The sequence below is a fragment of the Alligator sinensis genome, unplaced genomic scaffold (assembly GCF_000455745.1).
Source record: "Alligator sinensis unplaced genomic scaffold, ASM45574v1 scaffold233_2, whole genome shotgun sequence".
In the NCBI taxonomy this organism is placed as follows: domain Eukaryota; kingdom Metazoa; phylum Chordata; order Crocodylia; family Alligatoridae; genus Alligator; species Alligator sinensis.
In genome coordinates, this window is record NW_005841941.1 from 2,343,298 (window position 1) to 2,370,188 (window position 26,891).

The 26,891-nt window shown below is 43.0% G+C and overlaps 1 protein-coding gene across 1 annotated transcript in view; it reads left to right on the forward strand.

The window, feature by feature from the left end:
- The window catches only part of LOC102384928 (aryl hydrocarbon receptor-like), an 86,240-nt gene that overhangs the window by 43,284 nt on the left and 16,065 nt on the right, over nucleotides 1-26,891 (forward strand). The window contains exons 3-6 of the mRNA XM_014518188.2: nucleotides 2,161-2,276; nucleotides 16,625-16,714; nucleotides 23,254-23,377; nucleotides 24,305-24,435. Coding sequence (XP_014373674.1) covers nucleotides 2,161-2,276; nucleotides 16,625-16,714; nucleotides 23,254-23,377; nucleotides 24,305-24,435 — 461 coding nt within the window. The remainder of the gene's footprint in view (nucleotides 1-2,160; nucleotides 2,277-16,624; nucleotides 16,715-23,253; nucleotides 23,378-24,304; nucleotides 24,436-26,891) is intronic.

Below are 26,891 nucleotides of genomic sequence, written 5' to 3' on the forward strand. Positions count from 1 at the left end.
GTGACACGGGGAGCCGGACTACGGAAAATTTTGGAGTGGCTGCAGGCTGCCCAACTCCCCCTCCCAACATTGCCGCCGCCACCTGCCTTGAGCACAGCCTGGCCCAGGTCCCTGCCGGGAAGAGTCTGGTGCAGCCCAGCCCGCAGCCATAGCCCACCCCACCCTGTGCATCGATCCAGGGGCACACACCCTCCCTGCGCCCTCCCAAGATGCATGTAGCGGTGGAAGCTGCCCCTCCCTCCCCTGCACCCGTCGGACAAGCTGTGGCTCTGTCCCGCATCCTGCCCCAACTGCAGCACCTGCATCTGCCCCAGCCCCAGCCCCACTCCCACTCTCTTCCTCACTGCAGGGACCTCAATCTGCACCTCCCTCTCCTCTTGCCCATTCCCTCACAAAAGACTTTTAGCTGGACCTCCACACTGCTGGGCTGTGTTCCTGGGTGCGTGCATGCTACAGCTGCATGCATGCATGCAGCATTTATTGGCCATATTATCAGCCACATCAAAAAAAAAAAAAAAAAAAAAAAAGCCAATTGCTGATGCTCTTGCTATTCTTCATGTTAGTGCCGATCCAATATAGGACCGATGTATCGGTGTACCTCTAACTTTCTCAAATAGTAAAAGTGCTGCGTGTTGTGTCTTTGGATTTGAGCGAGTTAGTTCATAGTGCATCATGTATCCACACCACTTTTCTTAATTAGTAAAATCTCTGTACTATGAATTAAATCTATTGTGTTTCTGTATTCTGAAACAGGAAGCATAGTTTTATATGACATCTTTCATGCTCAAGAGGTCACATTTCTACATGTTGTAATTTGGCCTAGTTCTGTTGATCTCAGTGGAGTTGCACCAATTTATATCTCTTGAGGGGATTTCCTATTCAGGTATTGCAGTATACAAAAATTTAAAAAAAGGATCTTCACTGCTAAGGAGTGAGTTAGTGTATGGACCACAGAAGCAATTTTGCATTCAGAAAGAGTTCACATACAGCTTTGTACATGGGAGCCTGTTTTATAGTGATGAATTGCTGCCTTGGCTTTCGGCTCATCCTCTAATCGTTTCAAGGGTCCTGTGCATCATGTACACAAACTAGCACCAGAGCTGGGCAGGGAGCCTCAATTAAGCACTTCAGTCAGAGGAGAAATGTTTCTAAATTTATAAACTCACTGAAAATCAAAAGTAAACTTTACAAGGATTGACTCTAAGGTTAACTGTTAGATGGGCTATGCAGTAATTACTGCTTTGACATTTGTCTTTAGTAACAGTCTGTGGTTCTCACCACCATTTGCTTGTGGCTTTGTTAGAAAATTCTTGGGGCCTTGTCAGTTGTTACACCTCAGGCATGTTAGCTGGCCTTAAAATGCTATCATGCAAGGCTTTGGGCAGTAAAATGAATGCAGAGTGCCATTATAGTGTAGCAGTTAGGACTTTTTCCAGTGGGGAGCATCTCCAGTGCATACTACCTATCACATATAAAGCTAGTGTCCAACTGCTCCACAAGGGTAATAACTTTGGTGTGTTGTGAAGGGCTAGGACTAACAGCTGTTAGTCAGTCCCGGCCCCTGCAGCACGCCTGAATCTTCAACAGCTCTGGCGCTTACAAAGTCTTTTTAGGTCATAGTAAGCATTACTGTGAGACTTCTCAAAAATGTCTACCTCCTAGTAATGCAAACTGTGATCTACATCAGGGGTAGGAGACCCCCAGCATAGGTGCCAGAGCATGGCATGCAAAGGCATTTTGCTTGGCATGCACGCCTTGGGGTGGATGGTGGGCCATGGCTGCACTGCCACAACAAGGATCAGGCCCCTTGCGGCTCCCCTGCCATCTGCCCCTGGCACACCAACATCTTACAAGTCGAGGTTGCAGGGGTTTTTGGCACTCTGCCCAAAAATATTCCTGACTTCTGATCTATATGAAACACATCCTAAGTGTGACATGTTACAAGGCCCACACTTACAAAAAAGGAGCAGGTTGGGGAAATACATGCTTTTAACATTAATAGTCCAGGAAGCAGCTGGCAAGCCACGCGGGCATCTTTGATGGAGCAGTCTCAGCAAAGTTCTGAATGAATTCTTCTCGGTAAAAGAATTTGACATTCACAGCAGTGATTCTGTAAACATTATTTCAGCACTAAAGTCCCTTTACTTTGCTTCATTGCAGTTGCCCTGAAGAATCACAGCTCCAAAGGGGAAACTGAAAGGAATGGAGGCCACGACAACGGGCGGACTCTGGGACTGGCTGACGGAATCGTGCCAGAGGGTGAACTTCTATTACAGGTTAATGCTTCAGGCATCCTCTCTCTCTCTCTCGTCAAGTCTGTCTGCAAGGCTTTTTAAAGAGCCTTTCTCCTCCTCTCCTTTTTTGACTCCTGTGGGTGCAGTCCACCGGTAGGCCTCTCCATTGTCAATTGAAGAGCAGTTGGTTAAATGTATGACTGCTGGAAAAAAGGACCATCAGTAAGCTCTTATTTAATGTTTCATGTTTTAATGTAGTAAACAGATGGGACTTGATTTATTTTTTTCACTGCCTTATACCCTCTTTGAATCCTTACAGTGAGCCTCTGCTGCCTCGCTCCTTGCATAACTGGCCTTTTGTTGACCATTCAGGATCCAGTTCTCCTCGGTTTTGAGATCGGTATAAAAATGCTGTTGATTGCGGTAGAAATTGAACTGGAACTTTGCAAGCTAGCCAATATATACATGTACACGTTTGGGATTAGGGAGGAATTATTCTGTCAGGTCAGACTGTGGGGCTTTGCTGTCCTCTTCTTAGGATCATCAGAGCTATTAGCCTAATAAATTCTTAGTCAATTCAGTGGCAGGATGGTGGTGATGCCCTTGTCTTCTCTGTTTCCTACCTATGTAGGATGTTTTTAGTTTTGTTTAACTCCTCGTGGAAACAGATGTAAATGAGTGGCGTGTTCAGACTCATAGAGATGCTACCTTGATGCAAATAATAATAGGAAGAAGAAATCTCATCTCACTGTAGTACAGACCCCTTGAACTAATATAACAAATATTAATTGGTTTATATAATAAATAATATTAATATTAGCTCTACATATATAAAGTACTGGCCAAAGTTTTTTCTGTTCCAATTCCTACAAAATTCACTCCTGATTCTTTTTTAAATACATATCATAATTTCTCCTTTAACATATTGGTAATAACTCCCTGCCTGAGTGCAGGGGGGCTGGACCCGATGACCTGTAAGGTCCCTTCCAGCCCCTAACAACTATGAAATTCTATGTTAAAGAAAGCTAAAAAAAAAAATGTGCAAGCAAAATCATTCTCTATCTCTCTGTATGGAAGGTGAGGGAATTCTCTTTGCTGTTCATTACTGCAGGCATTTATGCTAGTTCCTATATCTCTGACAAAAATTTAAATAGAAAATTCAAAAATTCTGTTTTTTTAAACACCATCCACTTTGGAGAAGTATCAGAAGGAAACATGACTGAGACTGCTGGCCTGTTAAGTTGTTAGAATAAAACTTACTTTTCTGGTGTGATCAAATGTACTGAATTCAGAATTCTCCTTGGATGTCTCTGAGCCATGCCTTCCATGCTCTGGTGAATAGAAAAATCTCACTTCTATTGTGAGGTGTTCCTGTTGCAGTGAGATCACGTGAAGTGAAAAGAGCCGTTTTCCCCACCTCGAATGGTATCTCTCTTTGGTACTGAGACACATGTCAAAACTAAACTTAACTGTATCATGTAGATCACTAGATGAGAGGGGCTTGTATCTGAGATCACATAGACATTTTTTTGATAATATGCCCTTTGATGTACATGATAGTTTATTGTAGAAAGCTGCTGCTTTAGTTTTTGTCCTTATTCAGTTATTGGTACGTGTAGGTATTATTCTGGTTCAAGGAGATGGATAGTAGACATCTTTGAATAAGTTAGTCAGCCAAAACCAAAATTTAGGATGCTTTTTATTTTTTTTTCTTTTTAAGCACATAGTGACAGACTTGTAGCTTTTGGTTCTTTTATTAACTGTTTACCTGTGCCTTTGCCCACAAGCTTAATAGCACAAATGCTCTCAGGAAATTGATTTTTCTCATTAATTGCACTTACTCTACACAGTGAAAGGACACTTGCTTAATTAAGGTATCAGCCTGGCAGTTGGGAGGTCGGGGTTCAATTTCTGACTCTCTTCATAGTGGATACAGATAGTGCATCCAGACCACCTTAACTCTGCCCTACAGTGATCCCAGGAGTCAATCCACAAAAAGGGAGAGTCTTTAGAAAGCAAACTCACCTAATTTGTGGTAATAAGTAGTAAAAAGCCTTCATCATATAGTTAATGGGTGGTATCACCAAGGTAAAGAAAAAAGTTTTAGGTGATCTACTTGTACATTTTTACACAATAATGCATTTGAATTATTTTTGACTAACTTCTAATTTTCCTAATGCATCCACAGTAAATTAGCATCTCAGTATCTTTGAAATAAAAACACTTTATTTTTAAGCTTTATTTTAAATGATTATGCAACATATCATAGGTTTAAAAATTCAAACACCCCTCTTTTGAAAGGGTTAAAAGGTTCAAATTTGTTTAAGAACTTAGGGCATCTATACATGTGCTCCAAGGTGGACTCTTTAATTAAAGCACCGGCAGTATCATGTGTATTCAGCATCCCATGCTTCAAAATGGCAGTGGGAGTGATTTTAACTAAAGATCATTTGATGAGCTTTATTAAAGTGCCCCCACCGCTGATTACACATGATGTGGAGGCTGCTGGAGCATGCTAATTAGCACACTCCAGCAGACTCGATTAATTGAATCTGCTCTAACACATGCTAATTAGCATGCGTTGGAGCAGAGGTCCGTCACATGTATAGGTGCTCATAGGCATTGGCTTCCTACTGAAAGTGAAAGGGACTTGGACACCAGAGCCACCTAAGTGCTTTTGAGAATACAGTCAACTCCTGTATGCATGTTGGATAAGAACATTATTTGCTTAAGTGCCAATGTTTTCCTTTTGCTTACAGTGTAAAAAAACACTGGTTAAGAGCATAACTTACTTAATTTCAGAGCAACTTTTGGCCCTATTGCCAGCTTTACAATTTGATTGTATTTCAGTTAACTGCATAATAATTAGCATGAGAAATGATGGATTGGGAGCAGCTGTTAAATGTATTTTGTAGAAGCCTTGAAATGGGCCTATTTAAGGGCTGCCATTAGAAGCCTTAAAAATGGTGAGAAGTAATCTGTTCCAAGACTGCTAATACCATGTCAGTGAAAATTGTTGAGTTGGATTATTCTATATTTAATGACCATTTCAAGTGCATATCACTTTTTTCAATCCCAAGTACACTCTCTCTTTATGGCCAGATTTTTACACATATTTAGGAACCTGAAGATAGACATTTAATGGAATTTGCAAAAGAGCATGAGGACCAGATTTTTAGGGGTCTTCAGATGTCTAATTTGTATTGTTTTTAGTAGGTTTTAGGATTTGGAAAAGTGGGACTGGAAGCAATCTCATGAGCATTTCTAGTCCAGCTCTGTGCTGAAGGCAATATTATCCCTGACTAAACTATCCCAGCCAAGTGTGTAACTTGTTTTTGAAAATTTCCAGTGATAGATTCCACAACTTATTTAGGTAGCCTATTCCAGTACTTGATCATGCTCAGAAACAGGAGTTTAATTAGCTTTTAAAACATAGCTTCATGTCTCATGTATATCATTGTGGACTAGATGTCCTCCTGAGGTCCCTTCCAACCCTAATTTTCTATGATTTTCTCTTATTTTTCCCCACTTACTCCCTGATATCAAAACCTCTAGCCCTTTAAGTATTAGCAAAGTCTAAATATAAACCAGTAGGACTGTGCGAAGCTTTGGTCCCTGATTTGATTCAGTGGAGATTCGGCCCGATTCTGTGGCCGAATCTCCAAATCTGAATCGAATCAGAGAACTCTTTAATTTCTCTGAGTCAAATTGGAACCCTCCAAATCAATTCGGGGATTCGGACATAGACACAGCTTTAAATGTTTTTTCTACATACCTCTAGGTAGCAGGCGGCTCATGAATACTATGATGGTGGGGTGCATGGGGGGCTCCCAATGTGCTCGGCAGCAGACCCGGAAGTGGACTAAAAGCATGTCCGGTCCACTTTCTAGAATGCCGGGGAGTGGCTCGCTGACTGGTGCCTCCTGGGTCTGGGGGGGAGGGCACCTGGGGTCCCCCCGCGGCTGATCACCAAGCCAGGGATGTACTTCTGGTCTACTTCCAGGTTTGCCACTGTGCACGTGGAAGGCCCCCCTGTACTCCTGTGGGATGCTTCATGTGCCCCAGCATCACAGTGATCACAAGCCATGCCTGCTACCTCAAGTTATGTAGAAAAAACTTTTCAAGCTGTGTCTATATCCGAATGTCTGATTCACCGAATCAGCATTGAATCTTCAGATTTGGATTTGGCTGAATCAAATCAGGGAAGGTGATTTGCATCAATGAATCGAATCACTGTCCCTGATTTGGGCTGAATCTGAATCAAATAGGGCCCCCTTCGCAAACCCCTACAAACCAGCCTCCATTCCCATTTTCATCAAAACCACATTAAACACTATTCTGATAATATAAAAGAAACATAAAGTTGGGGTAAATGAAGTGGGCTATAAAGCCATTTTTACGTTGCCAGAGTAATGCAAAGAGCCTTTTTTATACGTGAGAATCAGGCTCATGCTGTCTGTAAAGTCGAACAGTATGAGCCAGATTCTCATTTATGGTAAATCCTCTTTTCAGTAGAGTCAGAGTGTTACTGTGCTTATTTGTTAAAATTCACAAATGATATCTTGCTGTGTAGTACAGAACATGTTTGGGTACTATCTTGCTTAGTAAAAAAAAATAAAGATAAAATTTACTGCTTATTCAGTGTAGTTAAGAAAAGACAAACAAAACAATGAAAAACGTGCTCATTGTTATCATGGTATAGAAACGCTTCCACCAGTAAGCTGCTCTAAGGGTTAAAGGTAGCGCATTCAGTGGCACTAATTAACCTCTGCAGTAGATTCCCACACACTGAGATCTGCTCAGTAAATAGAGAGACCATTTGTGTGTGAAATAAAAGGAAGAGAGAGAAAAAAATACAGACCTGGACAATGGAAGGAGAATTGGCAGCAACAATAGCTGAACTTGGCTACGAGTGCACAGCAGACTCTAATTACTTCAGACATGGTCTATACATTAGTGAACTGGGGAAAGCATTCTAGGGCTGGACATCCAGGTTCTGAATCGCTGTCAGTGGCTAAAGTTACAGAACTGATTTTTATACAGCTAAAGCAGCAGACAGCAACATTTCTGAGCCATATACAGAAGGAGTAGTCTTGGTTTTAAAAGATTTCTGCTTTAAGTACAGGGCTGAATCAGATTTGGTGTAACGATAGCTCGACATCTATTGCTATAGATTTGCTGATTCCTGTGCAGCATCCAGATACTGAGCACATAGCATCTGGCGCGCAAGACAGAATAATTGACTCTGGCTCTCTCTGTCTCCTGCCCATGGGTAGGGTGTTTGTTTGTTCACCAGTTTATAGCATTAATGTGAGTTGGATCATCCAGGACAAGGAAGGAGGAGCTTTATACTTAGTCCAGCCACAGTTTTCATCTGCAGTTGCAGATTGTTAAGCTGAACATGCTGGCACCATAATGAAGGAAGCACTGGGGAACTGCTGGCTGCTCCACTGCTTTCTGACCAAGATTTTTTTCCCCCCCCCGTGCCATCCCTCCCTACCCACGTTTTTGAATTAGTGTGCCATTGTAGCCCAAAAGACTTGAATGGGGAGGTAAGTGGATTTGTCTGAGCATGCCTCAGCAGGACCATGGACCTCCTGCAAGGAAAAATGAGGGCATGCCAGGGCAGACTGGCAGGCAGGGCTTGAAGCCATTAAAGCCACTGCCACTTCTATAAAGTAAAACTTAAAAAATAAAGGAGAGAGAGAACAGATGAGAGGGCCAGAAGGAATAGAGCTTCAATGAAACCAGACAGAGTTTCGGAGCAGATGCATTTCCAGGTTGGAGCCCTGAAGACTACAGCATGGGGAAGGCTATTCTCCAGCACTGCAACTCCTTTTTCCTGCAGGTCCCCAAAAAACAGCTAGTGTTGGCCAAGAAGCTTTCCAGAACCCTGATCAGTAGATGAGGTCATTGTAATGACACAGAAGCTGGCAGAGAGATTCAGATGATGATTTAGACAATTCATAGAGGTTATAGGTTGACTGCTCTCTGTTGAAATACACCGAGAGGACCAGTAAAATCCTAAGGGTTAGGATGTTGTAGCTGCCATGGCAAAAGATGCATAGTACCAATCTTCTATTTCACCTCCTGGAATCAAGGAACTGTTAAACCAGACCTGGCAACCCTTGATCTGTCATCCAATGGCTGTTGTTAATGCCTGCTAATACATACTGAGTTTGCCGCAGATAAATATTATGCAGAAGGTCTTGTGCCTGGGGAAGCAATTCTTCTACCAACAGATACTCATTAGAAACATCACCTCCTTTCTGAATTGCACACTTTTATTTAACACCTGGCTGTGCCACCCTGAAGGGAGAGGCAGCAAACGGATGTCCTCAAAATAGAAAAAGGCCAAAATGGTGTATTGAGTAGATTTGAAATTAGCTAACCATGAAGGAAAGGGGGATATAGCTATAAATATACAGCCCAGTCCAGGTACTGCTTGTGAATTCAGACATTTCCTTTTGTATTGATTTTGCTGTCTCTGAATTCTAGAAGAGGAAGAAAATCCTTTGAACCAGAAAGTCCATAAATTGTATAACATTAAAAATGCATCTAAAACTTTACATTGCGGGCTACATTAGCTAGTCTCTGCTGGGAGATTTTAGGGCTCTATATTCTGCACTGGTGAAGGATCTTAAGTGTTTATTTTATGAAAACAGAATATAGAGTTCATCATCCAGAGAGGTTCACTGTGTTTGGGTGGGGAATGTGCATGGATGAACACACATATGATGCTACATGGTATTTATATTGTCTGGAGCTACATACTTAAAATAGAAACTTATTCAGTGGAAATTACTACAAGTGTGTGTGTGTGAGAGAGAGAGAGAAGCAATCAGGGATGAGTCGCACAATAATGAAAATAATAGGAAGGGTGATTTTTGTACTTCTGATTGTTCTTAGATTGAAGAGCAAAATTAAGATATAGGTTCTTTCAGTGATATTTAAAAAATAATGTTTTTCAACAGATAAGAAAATAGATCATGATAGTCAGAGTGGGATTAGGGCCTTATGAACATTCAGAAAAATGGAATGGAGCCCTGGGCTGCTCCACCAGCCTGAGTGCTATGGAGGGGCTGGCTGGGGCACTAGTGCTTTAGCTTGGAGCTAGCTGGCAGGCAGCCCCTGCACTGAAGCACCCTTATGCCCCAGCCAGCTTGGTCAGTATCTACACGTGCGCTGCTATGCATGAAAAAACTCTGTAGCAGGATAGTATTTGTATTTACAAGTACTAACCTGCTGCAGTTTACTAGTTTTGTGCACCCTAATAGGGGTTCATGTGTAGACACCTGAGACGTTTACTGCTTAGTTAATTGGTCAACTGCACAGTAAATGTCTTGTGTAGATGCGCCCACCAAGCTTTTCTAAGTTGGTTCTGTTTATAACCTTTTGGAGAAAACAGTAAAACAGCAACTGAGCATTTCCAAAACTCAGAGAGTAAAAAAGGTGACCCTCAGGAAATATTACATGGAGGAGATGCTTTCTGACAGAGAATAACATTTTGGGAAATTGGCAAATGCTATGACTTCTCCTTCAGCTGAGATATAACTACTCCTGTTGTTAGAATGACATACCCCTCAGGTTCTGCTTGAGGGGATTTGGGGGAGATTTTCCTAAGGCACATGAGACTTATACTTCTAAATCCCTTAGATGCCTTGGAAAATATGATGCTTATATAGAAGCCTATCTCCATTTTCAGTGGGAGGAGCACTCTGCCAAATCTGATCGTGTAGGTTTCTCACCTGCAGTGATGAACTCTACTTGTCTCAAGAAGTCTATTGGTCAACAAGTGGTAAGGCACTCCTGGATCTGGTATGGGCCAAAGGGGATGATCTGATGAGTGACCTGAGAATCAAAGGGATCACAAGTTGATCACTTCCTCTATCCATCGCAAATCTGGCAAATCAGTCAGCACTGCAGAAATCCTTCATTTTAGGAAAGCTGATTTCCATAAGCTCAGGAAACTGGTTGCTGAGGCCCTGAGAAACTAGGATCTAACAGTGAGGGGAGTCCATGATGAGTGATTACTCCTTAAGGATGCAATCCTTGAAGCACAAGGGAAGTCTATCCAGCCCCTGAGAAAGGTAGCAAAAGGGCTGGGGGACCCCTGTGGCTAAATAGAGGACTTTTGGACATCATCAAGGGGGATTATTCAGCACTGGCCCGCACCTGCAGGGAGCAAATTAGGAAAGCCAAGGCTGAAACTGAACTCAAATTGGCTACGGAAATGAAGGACAGCAAAAAGTCCTTCTTCAGATATGTGGGTAATCAGAAGAAAAACAAGGGCAAAATTGGACCCTTGATAAACTAAGTGCGGCAGCTGACAACCAAAACTCAGGAAAAAGCTAATCTTCTTAATGATTACTTTGCGTCGGTCTTCCACCAGCCCAGGGCCTGCCTAACAAGATGCGCAATTGCCAGGGCATGGGCAAACGCACATCCATCATTGGTGAAGATCTCATGAGGGGACACCTTGAGATTCTGGACACCCACAAATCAGGTGACCTGGATGGAATGCATCCAAGAGTGCTAAGAGAACTGGCAGACATCATAGCACAGCCATTGGCGAAGATATTTGAGAACTCATGGTGCTTGGGTGAGGTTCCTGAGGATTGGAAGAGGGCTAATGTGGTGCTCATCTTCAAGAAAGGGACTAAGGAAGATCCATGGGACAGCAGGCCAATCACTTTGACCTCAATCCCTGGAAATCTATTGGAAAAAAATCATCAAAGAAACCATTATCAACAGGCTGATGGAACGCAACATCCTAAAGGATAGCCAACACTGCTTTGTTGCGGGTAGGTCTTGCCTGACCAACCTAATTTCCTTCTATGACTAGGTGATGCATCACCTAGACAAAGGAGAAGAGGTTGGCATCATCTCCTTGGACTTCAAAACAGCCTTTGACTTGGTCTCCCATGAAGTCCTCATGATTAAACTGGGGAACTGTGGCCTCAACATCCTCACTGTCTGATGGCTTGGGAACTGGCTCTGTGGTTAGACCCAGAGAGTGATAGTTGATAGAACCATAGCTACCAGTAGCCCCCCACACTGAAGCAATCTCATGCCCCAGCCTTGTGGGTCAGCATCTGCATGTATAATGCTGTGCACAAAAAAACTCTACAGCAGGGTAGTACTTGTATTTGCAGTTTATTAGTTTACTGTGACCTGATAGGACTGCACATGTAGATGCCGAGACATTTACTGCAGAGCTAGCTAGTCAGCTCTTCAGTAAACGTCTCGTAGCCCAGGTTCTGTGTATGCTACTTTTCGTCTTGGTGGAGACCAGTGAAAACACCCCTTACCCACAATGTCCTTCGTATGGGCAGTTCTGACCGTCTCTCCCACCATAGCCTAGGGGGCATTCTTGGGGCAAGGTAAGAGCATTCTCCATACTGTGGGCTCTCAGCTGTGGAGCTTGCTGCTAATTGAAATGTTGGAGGCAGACTTTCACCATTATTCTTATTCAGCTTTTTCCCTGCGTGTGGATGGTGAGTTTTATCTGAGGGCTACTGTCCTGGCTGCCTACTCCTCTGGATGTGATCTTTACAAAAGTGGAAAGGAGGCTAAATGGTAGATAGGTGATATAGTTATGAGCATGGTTAAAGCAAACTCTCCACTGCTAAAAAGACATCAAATGGGACATAGCCTTGCCTTAACACTAGCTATTTAACCTGTCAACACTGCTACTACAATCAACACCCCCCCACAATGAACACATCAGAATACATGGATTTTACACATGCCTTTTCTAAAACATGATGCACCTGACCTAATGCACTGAATGCCCTCATGGCACCTTCATGCATGGGTGAAATTGAACAGCAGCTACACATCAGAAAGAATTCTGATGCAAAAAAAATACAAAGGACAGAGACTCGCATGCATCAGTAGGAGCACATTTTTCACAGAACAACCGTTTTCTTTCTGACTTTCTTATGAACAAATTGGAGAAATGTAGGCTAGACAAAATTGCTGTAAGATAGACAGCTGGTTCAATAGCTGCAAGCAAAGGGTAATTATAGATGGATCTACATCAGAATAGCAGGAGGTTTAGGGTGTAGTCCCACAGGGGTCCATCCTGGGCCCAGTGCTGTTCAACACGTTTATTAAACAATTTGGATGATGGCATAGAAAGCTTCTTGAGCAAAGTTGCAGATGACATGAAACTGGGAAGATTTGCAAACATATTGGAGAACAGGAGCACAATTCAGAGGGATCTCAACAGATTCCAAAGCTGGGCTAGAGCTAACCAAATGAAGTGCAGTGTTTACAAATGCAAGGTGCTGCACCCCCAGAGGAATAATTTAAACTACTAATACAAAATGTGTGACACCTGGCGGCTTCCTTTTCCATCATGCAGCCCTATGGAAAAGGACTTGGGAGTCTTGGTAGGTCACAGGCTCGATATGAATCTGCAGCATGATGCAGCTGCATAAAAGGCAAATGCGGGTTTGGGATGCATCAAAGGAAGCATTAGGTACAAGACACAGGAGGTGATAGTGCCTCTACTTGGCACTGATTAGGCCACATCTAGAGTATTATGTGCAGTTTTGGGCTTCACATTTTAAAAAGGACATGGAAAAATTGGAGAGGATCCAGAGGTAGGTGACAAAAATGATAAAGGGCTTGGAAAGCAAGTCATATGAGGAGAGGTTGACAAAAATAGGCATGTACAGCTTACAGAAAAAGTGCTTAAGAAGGGACATGCTAGCAGCCTTCAAATACTTGAAGCACTGCTATAAACAAGGGAAAACACCCTTTCTCTCTTGTTGCAGAGAGTAGAACATGGATCAGTGGCCTGAAGTGGCAGCAAAGTAAGTTTAGATTGGATTTCTGGAAAAACTTCTTCACTGTTAAGAGCAATGAGGTAGTGGAATAGACTGTCTAAGGAAGTTGTGGGCTCTCTGTTATTGGTGATGTTCAAGAAAAGGTTGAACAACCACCGGTCAGGGATGATCTAGGCGTAGCTATGCCACTGTTCTGCTATGGGTATTTCCCATGCTTATGGGCTTTGCTGGTTGTTGCATGGATGAGACCAGGAGGGAATTCCCCACCTCCTCCACCTCTTCCCCTTGCTGCTACAATTGTCAGGATTTTTTTTTAAAGCTTTCTTCAAAGGCATTTGGTTTTTGGCTGAAGGGTCTTGCATCTCTGCTCAGGGTGAGGCTGCTCACCATGCTTCGAGTTGGGAAGGAATTTTATTCCGTTGTCAAATTGGTGTGGATTATTGGGGTTTTTTCATTCATCTGTAGCAAGGGGCGCAGCCCTTTTTCTGGGAATCTCTTGAACATATTTTAACAACCCTTGCAACAGCAAGATCTGGCTGCCGTGGTCCCTTTGTTTTACATGTCGCAGATTAGGGTGTTGCGTCTTGTGTTGTCAGAGTTAGCTATGTAATTTTGCTAAGAGGTTAGACAGCGGATTTGTATAGGATAGTTTGGATAGAGATAATCCTGCCTTGGTCATGAGGTTGGACTAGATGACCTCTTGAGGTCCCTTCCAGTTCTACTTCTCTATGATTCTATGACCTCACTATCCTTGTGCCCAAGAGAAATCTACCCTACACCTTTGAAAGGCAAGATGGCTGGACACTAGGAGCCAAGGACTGAACACCAATATTAATTTTAGGACATATTTTAATCTAACTGATTCCTGAAATTCTTCCAACATGCTGTAAGTGATAATGACCCTTCTCCCTCAAGACAGATCTTGATTTCCCAGTAATCAAGCTTATTTTCTTCTGCTAAATGTTTGTCTGCTACACCTAGGAATTTCTGCCCTCTCCAATTTCATAGCTTTACCCATTGTTCTTTGCAATTGCTGTGCTTCTGTTCTTCTTTGGAACTAATGAAGAATGTTTTGCATTCAAAAGCTTATCTAACTTTATCCTAACCATGGTCCAGTAAAAGACATCACCTAAAAAAAAACCTCCTTGACTCTTGTAAAACATATACAACATTAACAAATGTGAAACAGCCATCTGTCAGACTACACTTACCTTTTCTTCAGTCCTTACTCGGACTTTGGTCAATAATGATTTGCTTAAGTAAAGAAAATGGATACAATCTAAAAAGGATTACAACCCTTAGGACTTAACAGCTCATTTTATTTGCCATGGGTTAAGGTTTAGAGCTTGTTAAAATGCATCACACCTGGCAAACTATAGAATAAGCAGACCAAGAAGTTCAAAAAGTGACAGAATACTAAAATCTCCTAATTCCATGCTGTTCAGACAAAACAGGTCTACATTTAGAAGCATATATAGTAGAAACAGTTATATCCTTTTTGGGTCAAGTTCCAGTCAACTGTTTATAGTTTGTAAGGGGGAAAGTAGATGGAATTGACTGGTTAGCCTGGGTTCTGTGTTATTCCCGGTCCTCATCTTTTAGCTTCTATAATGAATTTGATTATTTAAAGATATGTTCCTTGGTTAAATTTCCATCCCAAATTGTAGTTATTCATTGCCATTATTCATTCTCAGCTGTTACTCATTGCTATCCTTACTGCTGGTAAGTCCATTAATGCACTGGTTTTGCATAGTCATTTGCTTAAGTCACCCAAGTCTTTGGGTACCATGATGGATTAGAAAATTTCTTAAGGAGAGTAATCATGAAAAAAGTTACCCAATCCATTGTCTTCACCGGAGGCAAGATCAATTGTACCTAAAATAACTATATCTGCTATATGTACTAATACTTGATCATGCTTTCTCAGTCTTTGCTTTACAGAACAAGCACAGCCAAATTGAGACTTAATGAGACCTTCTGTCCTGTAGGTACTTACAGAATGATGTCCTGGAGCAGGGCTGTCCCACTTTGGTATGGCCAGGGTTACCACTATGCAGGCCTCACAGGCAGTGCTCAGACCCCCACCGCCTGCAGCACAAGCTGAACATGAGCTCCCAGTTGGATGACCCCATCATGGAATAGAGCATAAGGGCTTAGTCCTTCGCTCCTTGTTTGGGTCAAACTCTGACTTCCCGAAAATTTTCTTACTAATGGAATATAGGATCATAGCCCAAAGTTCACCACATATTTCATTGGGTGGTTTGAGTGACAGTGTTGAGAATACTGTCTTCTGAGAAGTAGGTATATAGGAGATCCAGAGACCCACCAAAGCCTCTTTACAAACCTCTCAGGAATGCAGCAGGTGGTGTGTGTACTGTAAAGTGAGAATACATTGAAACAGGCTTGTACACCAGAAAACAGAACAGCCTGAATCAGCCTGACAGTCACCAAAAAAGTGCACATAACTGACCCAAATTGTTAGTTGTAACGTAGACAGAAATGCGGAGAATGAGAAGCATTCTGTAGATTAACTCTTATCTCTGCTTGTAGCTGACCTCAGTTATTTGGTAGGTCCTTTAGCACATCTGAAGTCCACAGCTTGTCTTTTTATGAGAAATCCACCCATTCATGCAAGACAGCCAAAAAGCTGCTTTAAATTATATCAACAGTAATGTTCCCCTCCAGAACTGCTGTGTTGGTCCTGGATCTCACAACACTCCAACCAGGCTCTGGATGCTGGGGAGTTGAATAGGTGTGCTTTAGAGCCAGCTATGCCAGTTTAACACCACTCTGGCATTTCCCTATGATTGATGCAGGAGAACCCCAGCTGCCCCTTTTAGAGTATTACAAAGCAGCTAAGTGGAGAACTTCTAAAGATCTGGTTCATGGGATGCTTTCGAGCCTGATTTACAGTTTCTACTGGTTAAGAACCAACTTCAGTATTCTGCACTGAACAAATTACACTCTTCTGCTGCTACTTATGCACTCTCATGTTGGAGAGCATCAGTTCCAGGTAACTGTAGGGAAGAGGAATTGAGAAAGAGCTCAGCTTTTCTTGCTGTCCCACCTTGACTTGGGCCTATCTGTACAGTAGGAGGAAATGGCAGTGCCTAGGAAGCTGTTTGGGGGAGCTATTTGGAGGGGGAGATAGAGTTACTGGGATATCCAGCAGGTTTCTGTTCATCTCTCTGCCCCTAATAGTTTTCTACAGTACAGGTAAAAGTAAGTTTCAGTTCATTGCTGTTCCAGCAGTCAGTTCATAGCCCTTTCTCTTTCTCTTCGGGCTGTTTGGCCTTGATTCCAAATTCTAATTCCTTTCATCACCAACAGTATATTTTTCTGATCATGCCTTCTTCAACTCTAAGTACTGAGATTTCACATCCTTGCCTTGCCACCCTATTGTATTGAGTATAGCAGTGACAGGGCTTTACATGGTAGCTGATGAACCATTAGCTGACTAGCAGATGTCTTTGGGTGGTCTGATAACAAAATGGAATTACATCTATAGTCTTCCTTTGATTTTATCAAATGGAAATGGGTTTTTTGGTTGAGATTTGAAGTCTGGTTCTCATGCTGTCTCTTTCTGTTTTATAGGCTCTGAATGGCTTTGTGCTGGTGGTGACATCAGAAGGACTGATATTTTATTCCTCACACACAATTCAAGACTATCTTGGATTCCATCAGGTTAGTGGCATGTTCTTTGCATTTTTAGCTTGGTATTTGTTTGGCCTGTGGCTTTTTCTTCATTTTTGCTGATTAAAAGTACCATATGACTTGGGAAAGAGCAGACATTTATTTGTGTTCTTTGAGGAGTTCAAAGCTAATGGATTGGAGAATCCTTTCAAAACAGAACCTGACACAACTTGATCAGATGTTTGTTTCACAGATATATGTATGGCTTCTCTGATCTGAGGACAGAGGAAGGAGAAAATTGCCATTGACTCTAGAAATGATGAGCAAAGCCAAGAGGCAGATTTGAGTTCCTATCCACAGTGAATGGGACAAAATATGTTCTCTTGCAGCCATATCGAACTCTGGTGAAGTCAGTGGCATTGCAGTGGATTTACGTCGGTGCCCAAAGCAGAGATTTACGTTGGAGGGTTAGTTGGTTATGCCTCTGCTATACTGACACAAAAATAGCACTGCCTCATTGAGATTTGTTACTGTTAGGAACTACAGTATTAAAAATAACAGGGATTGGGACCATAATGCATGAAGCCCACTTCCCTCTCAGAATATATTTGTTTGTTAATTCCAGGCATGAGATGACATTAATGCACTGAGCAGAGAAAAGGAAAATTATGTTACAATTAGAAAGGATTCTGGCATGGCCCTTTGCCCCAGCCTCATTAGGGACCGTGCAACAGAGCTGGTCCAAAAGAAGTGGTCAAAAATATCTTTGGTTGCAATGGGACACTGAAAAAGCTAAAACATGTTTAGTTTTCCACAACTGAAATACAAAATATCCTTGCTAGCAATTGAAAACAATAACAAAAAGAGTAAGTTTTTTGTTACCAATACAAAAACATCCTGTTAGTTGTTGGATTTCAGATTTATAATGAAAAATTTAGCAAAAACAGTTAATATTTTTGTGGCAAATAAATTGCATTTCCTTATACATGCTGCACCACCTGGAAGACACCTTGACTGGTAGCATGTCTAAGATGGAACTATTATACTTGACACAACATTTTAATAGCCCAGTACCATTCTCACAGTGTTACTTGCTCTCAAGCAGTCAATCTCTATCACCTGATATTCCTCATACATGCAAGTAATCTGGTCATATATCAGGGATAGTAAATATTTTGAAGTCACTCAGAGATGGTCTTTAGTTAATTGTAACTTAAATGTATTTCCACAAAAAATATTGATTTCAGTGTTGATTCCACTGGTAGGAGAGAGGCTTAATCTTAATCGCAAGTAAATAATTCCTTTGTGTCAGAACATATCTGGGCACATTTTAGAGTGGTTTCTCTTTCACTTCATGTCATATTAGTGTCAGCATACATCAGTTGATTTAGGCTTACAATATCCTTGGGAAGGAGATAAATGCTATTATCTCCATTTCCCAGGACAGAAACTGAGGCAGAGAAGCAATTTATTTAATTGAGAATTGGACACCTAAATAACTGAGGATTTCAGCCCTGAAGTAACTTGTACAGGGTCACATAGGAAGTCTATACCAGAGCCAGCAATTGAGCCTTGATCTTGAGTCCTTTTTGCCCACTCCAAAGTTTTTACCCTAAAACCATCCATTCATCCATCCTTTGCAATACTAATAGGCTGCAGTAAGCAGAAAACATGTACAGGATGTTTCTGTTCTACAAATTCACAATCATGTATGCCACATGGGCGATGAAACTGAGTTTTTATAAAAGTTTGGAAACATTAATGACTGCGGAGAGCTACATTTTTTCAAATTTGGTCACTGTATTTTGCATTTTGCTGGGGTTTGAGCTTCAAAAGAGGTGAGGAGTCATACAGCTACAATGGCATGGAAGCTGCACACACATGCTACCTTGCTCCATCTTTTTTTTTTAACCAGAGCTTGAAGCCCTGTTAATTAAAAGCTGTGCAGATGCACAGCTAGAGTTAGGAAGTCTAGTGTCTGGAGTTTTTACAGGCCTTGGGTGTCTCAAGGAACTCATGTTGCTCAAATGCTAGTTTTTATAAAAATTGTATTGTGCAGCATTTTGGGTCAAAATACCACTACCAGTCACTTTTTAGGCTTTTGATACCTCAGACCTTCTCTGGATGACGTGATGTGAAACTTTGTGTCTGAAATGGAATAATTCACCTTTTTAGCTATCATTCTAGCTGTGGGAGGGGGAATGAGAAGGGAAGATCCATTGGAAAGGATACCGAGAAAATACTTCTGCCTGCACCTTACATTTAAAAACACAGGGAGGATGAGTCTTCCTTGAACTGCTGCATTTAAAGGGATGAGAGCTCATTTCCTTTTGAGAACCCACTGATCTTGTGCATAAAGCCAGAAAGAATGGATGACCTTTGAAGGCACTGAACTGAAGGAAAGAGATTGACATGCCGTTTTCCTCTCTGCCACAAATATGGACAAGTCACTTAGATGTTTAATCGCTTTAAGAGCTTGGTTCTATTCCCACTTATCAATTATGCATGCAGATACCTTTAAAATCTGGTTCTGTATCTCTTGATGCCTTGTTTCCACTGTAATATATTTTGGGGAAGGGGCTTTCTCTTACTATGTACCTATGCATCACCTAGCATAATGGGGCCCTGATCTCCAGGTCAAGTTACACTTTACACTGGGCGCATCTACACATGCATTAATGTGCTTTTGCTACTGTGCATTAAGTTTAGTATCCCTACTATGAGGTACTACATAAATGCATATTAGGCGGGCCTAATGCGCAGTAGCAATAGTGCATGCATTTTAGTGATGCTTAGTGTGCTGTAGCCTATGCCTACTGCACATTAGCACTGTTTTTGATGTGATGCTTTAATGTGCAGTAGAATAGGCTACTGCATATTAAAGCGCATGTGTAGATGTGCCCACTGAGTCCATACTAAGGACTCAGTGTAAAGTCTCTGAGCGTCTAAAATGTGAGCGTCCACACATTAAACCTTGTTGACTCTTGCTAAGTGCTCTTGGAGCATCTTAAAGTTAAGGTTAGGTAAGGGTTAACTCTGGGCTATGCTCTGCAGTCTGCTCCACAAAGATAAAATTGAGCAATTTGCAATCCTCCAGCACCCCAAGCCTTGGGCATTCTTGCCCATATCCAGAGCAGGGATAGAGCCCAGGTGTCCTGGCTCTTAGCACCCCTGTGCCGCCCCCCGCGCCTTTCCTTCAGTGCTCTTTAGCCCTCTAGTGGCAAGTGAGAGTTATGCGGGCAAGACACTTCAGGTGCGACAACACACAGCAGATTCTAACTTTAACACTGCTTAACAGTGTATAGATTTAGTATGGTCCAAGTATAACATGTAACATCACCCTCAGTCTGTGCCTTTAGGTGTTATCAGAATGTTAATAATAAGTGTGAGCTGAATAAAGTTGTTCTCCTTTCTCCAGTGCAAAGTGTCTATTGAAATTGCGTAGCACATTGCTTTAAACTTTTTGGTTTTTAACACAAAGGATTTGCTTTCATAAAATAAACTAAATTAAGAAGATCAAAGCTCCTATAGTGGGGACTAAGCTAAGAGACTCTGGTATGTTGAATTAGTGCGCAAATCATTATTGCCATTTCATAATTCACATAATCAAATATGAAAGTCATCATTATGAACCAAGCTGGAAAGTTGCAATAAATGTTTGTGTAGAACACTTTATGGTGTTCCATGCATGAAAAGTTATCATGCATACACATGGTGATCTCACAGCAGGCAGTGGGAGAGATGTGTAATAAATGTTGACAGGTGGCTCAAAAAGTTGGATTATAATAAGGGTGGACTCTATGGGCATGTCCAGATGATTGCGCACATGCAGTATGTGGTGCCACAGACTCATCTGTGGCGCTGCACACTGCAAGCACTGCACATGCAGATGTTCTCCTTGCTGCTAATTTGCAGTGGGGGGAGGGATTTGGCACTGGGATCTCCTGATGTCAAAAAAAACCCCTGCCTAAAAAAAAGCAGAGCAGCGCACGTGGTGGCAGCATGTGCTGCTTGAAACCGGAGCCTGGCTGGCCAGAGCCATGCTTTGACTGCCAGCCAGGCTCCCTGCTGCTAGATTGCCACAGCTGCAGCCTCCAGAGGCACCCAGGACTCCAGGTAAGGCTGCTGGGGCCAGCCCTACCCGACCCAGGGTAATGTGCAGTGCACCAGAACACACACGTATGGGTGCCCCAGGGACAAGTAACAGTGGCACATATTATGCAGCTGCTGTTTTGTCCCCAGGGAAGCACATATTCCCACTGTTGGGGATGTACCCTGTATGTCTTTTATCATTAAAAAAAAGATGATTTCAAGTAAAGTTGTTACTGTAATTTCATAAGGCTGTATCTTTTACATGGTATGGCAGTGCATATAGCACATTTTGAGACAAGTGGAAAGGATAAAAAAACACATGGACAAATTTGTTCATAATGTGAACTACACTCTGGGCACATCTACACATGCTGTTACTGTGCACGAGTAAACTGTGGAGTTTATTGCTCCTAGGCACGCTGTTTGAACATGTGCCTGGGAGCAATTAACTCTGGAGCATTAAGCTTCATGGTTTATTCATTCACAGCACGTGGAGCTGGGTCAGAGAGCAGCCTTGGCTGGCAGGGGGCTCTGGTGGTCAGCCTGTCAGCCTGAGGCTGCTCCCCCTGGCTTAAGGTGAGGTGGAGGGGCTGGCTGGGGCATTAGGGAGCTTCAGTGCAGGACAAGCAGGCAGACGGCTCCACACTGGAGTACCCTTGCGCCCCAGCCAGCCCCTTCAGCATCTACACATATGCTGCTGTGGAGTTTTTTACTCCGCAGCAGGATAGTGGTTTTATTTACAAGTATTATCCTCCTGCAGAGTAAATTGGTTTACTCCAGCCTAACAGAGGTGCACACTCAAAACCTCCAATCTGTCACATCTTGTGAGAAGACAACAAAGATCAATATCATTTGTTCCCTAGAATCTAGTTTAGATGCATTTTTGAAAATGTAGGGGATTCAGTTTGTATAGGAGATGATGAGGAAGATCAAAATTATTGGACCTCCTCCATGATTCCAGGAGACATTGTGCGTATGATTGTTTTATCAAAATGATTTGATTCTCCTCTTCATAAATTATGTTTGAAATAATGTTTCACAGATGTAGATTCAGATGAACTAAGTGTCTATATCAAGAGATGCCCTCCTCCCATGATTTATAGCAATACTCCTAGACAAAATTAACTTCTTGGCTTATGGAAGAAATCTAGGTCAGATCATCCCTATGCAGTGTGATTTTTTTTTTTTTATTATAGCTTTTCTTTGCCTTGTTTATGTGAGATACTGTGTCAGATTGACATGGCTTTGTTTTTCTTCTTAAGCCTATTCCATGTTATCAGCAAACTCTTAGCTTGTTTTTGCTATTTTAGGGCAGATTTTGAGTGTGCATTTGTGCAGAGAAATAATAGGGGAATGAAAACATATCTTAGGGGCTATCCTGATGCTAGATCCAGGTGTATGAGTAAGTATGTTCATATTTTTTTCTGAGGGCGTGTCAGCTGGGAGGGCAGGGATTAGGCTTCATCGTCAACATGTATCCATTCTGTATGTCCGAAGTGGATTAACCAGACTAGGGTAAAGGTGTGGCAATTTACTGCTGGTTTAGGACAATTTTCACTTATGACTCCCGAGGCAGGAGACACCTGGAGCCTCAGACAGGTGTCTGAGTCAGCATCTTCAGGGGGGTTTTACGGTTGGGCCACTTGCATTTGATTTAGGATAGAATCTAAAGCCTGAGTTTCATCTTGGCTTTTTGGAAATGTTTACACTGAAATCAGGAGCTGTGCATCAGGGATAGATGTGCCCAAGTTAGACTAGTTAGACTGGGTACCAGTAACAGTGAAGATACAGTGGCCCAGATTTCAGTGTGGATTGTTCAAGTTTGCTGGCTTCACTGGCATTCTTATATATGCTAGGTACATTAAAGTGAGGGTGGGGATATATGCCTGGCTGCAGTCACACCTCTGATTGCAGTGAGGGCATACCTTTAATTTATGAACATGTAAAGGCAGAATTACTTTGGTCTGGTAAATAGCTATCTTGATTCTGCAATATGAGGAACTGATTTCCACCACATTAATTAGCACCTGAAGCCTCCTGTGTTGCTACAAAAAGTATTAGGGTAACCTGCAGACTTAAATATCACTCAGGGTGACTAAAGCTGGAAGGACTGGGTTTGTGGAGGAGTGTTTGCTTTCACAGATCACTTGTTTGCCTTCCCTGTGGTTGCCAGCCTCACTGGGCTAGAATTTAGCCCAATGTCTTCAGCAAGTCCGTAGAACAGAGATTAGATATTGACTGTGTACTGAGTGCAGCTCCCACTGATGTCACTGGGAGTCTTTCCACTAGCTGCAATGGGAGGACAAAGAACCTGACTTCTTGCAGAGCCCGCTTTGAGCCTGCTGGGGAGATTTTTCTGCTGGTCAAGAGGTGAATGGTGAAATCTGGCCCCTTGTGTCCTCCTCAGCTATAATGAAGATGAGACGGACTGTCCCAAGCTACAGTGAAATAACAGAGACATGCAGGAGGACTTACCTGTCACTTCTGTTTCCTTCTAGACAGATGTCATGCACCAGAGTGTGTTTGAGCTGATTCACACTGAGGATCAGCAGGAGTTCAGGCGCAACCTTCACTGGGCCCTTAATCCTCCTCATGTACCTGAGGATGAATCATCTCTTGAAGGTAGGTGAAGACTGTCTCAGGGACCCAGGAAACACAAGGTTCTCCTTTTGAGGTAGCTGTCTGGCCATCTGGTCCAGTTCTGTTACTGCCCCCCAGAACAGAGGGAATGCCCTCTCGTTTTTCACTGCATCCCATAAATGATGGAACTGCAGAATCCTGTCATACGCTTGTTAACCCAGCTCCATTGTAATCAGGAAAAATTTTCCATTGACCTCAGGGATAGCAGGCCTGGGTCTCCTGCCTGATACAGTGCCACCAGAGATGGGAAGATGTATCTGTGTCTTCTGCAGTCTCTCTTGACCCCAGGGGAGCACAACTGTGCCTCAGCTGCTCAGTGGAGAGTTCCACAGGGGTAGCTGGCTGTACATCTTGAAGAAGTTCATGTGTTGCTGTCTATCTAAAATGAAAGAGTGGCTCCCAACTGAGACCAACCTAAAATAACTCTGTCTGGCCCAGGTAAAGAGATATTCCAGTCAGCTCATTTAATATAGCTGCTGCTTACAAACTGTGTTTGATTTAACCCTTAGTTGCAGCCAAGGCTGCGAATCTTTAGTCCCTACCTGCCTTTTTGAATCTGCATGCTCCAGCATATGCTCTGCATAAGGCTGGGGAAATGTGCATTAAAAAGAACAAGATGTCAGATTTAAGGACTGTAGATGGGGCAGTCGAGGTTGTCTGGCTAATCTTAACTTGGAAACCTTTCTGTTCTTCGCATACATTCAACTGGGAGAGGAACAGGACTGCCAAATAGATTTAGAGGAACCAAGTCTCTGCATTAAGAGGAGGGGTTTTTCCTGGTTTTATAACAATACTTTTAGATACAGCTTCCACAGATTCACTATATCAGTGCTGTCAGGAACCTCCATGCTTTGGTGGTTACTTAAATGCTGCTAATTTGGGTGCTTTTTAAAATCTTTCATTTTTTAGGTGCGAAGAGCATGAACAACTCTGTTATTACCTACAAGCCTGACCAACTGCCTCCTGAGAACTCCTCTTTCCTAGAAAGGAGCTTTGTTTGCCGGTTTCGTTGCCTCCTGGATAATTCATCTGGGTTCTTGGTGAGTCAGAACCTGTGTTGTTTTCTTATTAGTGTGATAGTCCTGGGCAACTTCACCCACTATCGGTGGCAGATGGGGTTCCACAAAGACCCTTGACCCTACAAAAATAAGGTGGTTATTCCCATCCCTGGATTTTCTTTCTTTGGAACTTTTATTCAGTCCTGGATTGCCTAGAGCTGAGGCCTTCTCTACACTAGCTTGATTCTCTATTTTTTCTTTCATTGTACTATGCAGCAAATCTTCAAGGAGTTTTCTCTGTCCCCAGTGTTAACACACCTGAAATACAGAGCATATTGGGGCTTCTTGTTTCAAGGCAGTAGGACTCTTCAATTAGAAACAGTCTCATGCATTGTACATTGCAAATAATCAGAGTGACTGCAGTAACTAATCTTCACCTATTGGTCATTATTGCTGTGACCAGTCTGTACTCACCTTCTTACTGAGTGCTTAATGGCATAGTAACAAGAGCCTGATGTGGATAGATATTGCTGGGCTTTGCAGGTCTGATCACTTCCAGCTCCCACTGACTCATCTTTCTGAGATTTGGCATGACTCAAGATCAGGTATAGGTCCTAGATGATGCAGCCTTTGTATGAAGGTTGATGAATTTATCATGCTAAATGCTAAGAGCATTGGATAGCTCAGGGGACTGGTAATGGGCTGTGAAGATTTTCACTTCTAGGTCATCAGTTCAAAGGCAGCTGCTGTGGGCGGTGACAAAAAGCCATTCTTGCCTTCTGGCTGTAGGATGGCCGAAATGTGTTTCGCACTGTGGGTTCTGCCTATACCCCAGTGAGCAGTTGTCAGAAATCACAATCTCTGATTGCAGCTGAAGCAGAAACCAAGGACTAAAAGGAGGTGGTAACTCACTCCTTTCTTGTGCCCAAGAGCATTAGAGGCAAGGGATACATTAGCTGAAGCAGATAAATAATTAAACTTTCAACATAAAGTAACACACTACATGAGTGTGTCAGGGGCAGCAGCCAAGCAGGTGATCAGCAGGAACAACGCTACTACAGGAGCACGTTGCATAAGTCGATTCATTGTAGGAGCCTGTCAGAGTCCAGGAGGGGTGAACTAGTGCGGGACAAACCAATAAGGATAAAAGCTAGCAGCACAGAGCATGGTTCTGCTCAGTCAAATCATAGCCAGTCTGATGCAAGGCATGTTAGTTATGGGTGGAGGGTCACCCAACCTTACTGTTGGCTTCCTACTAACAGTGAGGAGCAAGAGCAATAGGCAGGTGTAATGGCAGGCACGCATGCCCTGTTGCTCCTGAATGTCTCTAGGAGCCCAGGACAGGTTCTGGAAAGGTTTCAAAAGTAAGGGATGATGCAGAAACCTCCAGGACAGTTCCCTCAATCTGACAGTTGATGGTATCAGTGTTAAACAAGGAGGGTTGGCCTTTTTGTCATTTTGAAGGGAGATACAATTTTATAGATGGAAGTATTTTCTGAAGTCCATAACAGCCTCTCGAAGGATGTCAATAAGCACATCAGCTGCACCATTTCTCTCTTTTTTTGCTTTTTGCATCTGTGGAAGATGAAAACGTGAGCTGTGTGGAGCATTGGGATGTGTTATGAGCAGTGCAATTGGCAGTGCCAAAATGGAAAGTAGGCACAAATCTTTCCTCTTCTATTTTTCTGCTTTTCAGGTGTATGGTAGATGAGGCATGTCCTGCCACAGCCTTTAGGACAGGGGTAGGAAATTATTTTGGCTGGAGAGCTACTTAATGAGTTTTGGGGACCTGTCAAGGGCCACATCCATCTCTGTCTCTCCTCTTGTCCTGTCCCATCCCTTCTCTTTCGTTCTGCCTCTCTCTCTCTCTGTTGCTCTGCCTGCCTCTCTGTCTGTCTGTCTGTCTCTCTCCCCCTCCCACCCTGTCCGAACCCAGCTGAAACTGTAGTTTGCCAGGAGCCCCGACACTCAGCTCTGGATCCGAGCCCAGGTGGGTGGCAGCATCAGCTTCAGCTGGGTTATGGAGAGAGGTGGGTGTGCGGGCCGGGAGCGACCCGAGCCCTTTTCCGTGCTGCACGCGGGCTGTGGCCAGCAGCCCGGGCACGCCGGGTCGGAGAGGGAAGGCCGTCGAGCTGGAATTAGGCACAAACGCGTATCGGTAGTTTTAAAGATTGTTTACTTACACCGAGATGGCAGTGGTGCAGGCTGGAAAACTTGCTTAAGTTGCGGTTACAGACAGGAAAGAAAACAAAACTCAAACCTGCAGGGCACGAGGGTACGTCGCAAAGGGTTCCGGCGACGGGAAGATGCGACGTACCCTCGTATTTTGCAAGGGGTTTCGGCGACGGGAAAATAAACCTGCAGGACTCGAACCCGGGTAGAAGAGCTCTGAGGCCGGTCGTAAGGGCTCACACGAAGTTTGCTAGGCTCTGTGGGTCCAGTTCTCTTGCGCGCAGGAAGGGATACGTCTGGATTGCGCTCGGCGACGGGGAGAGGCT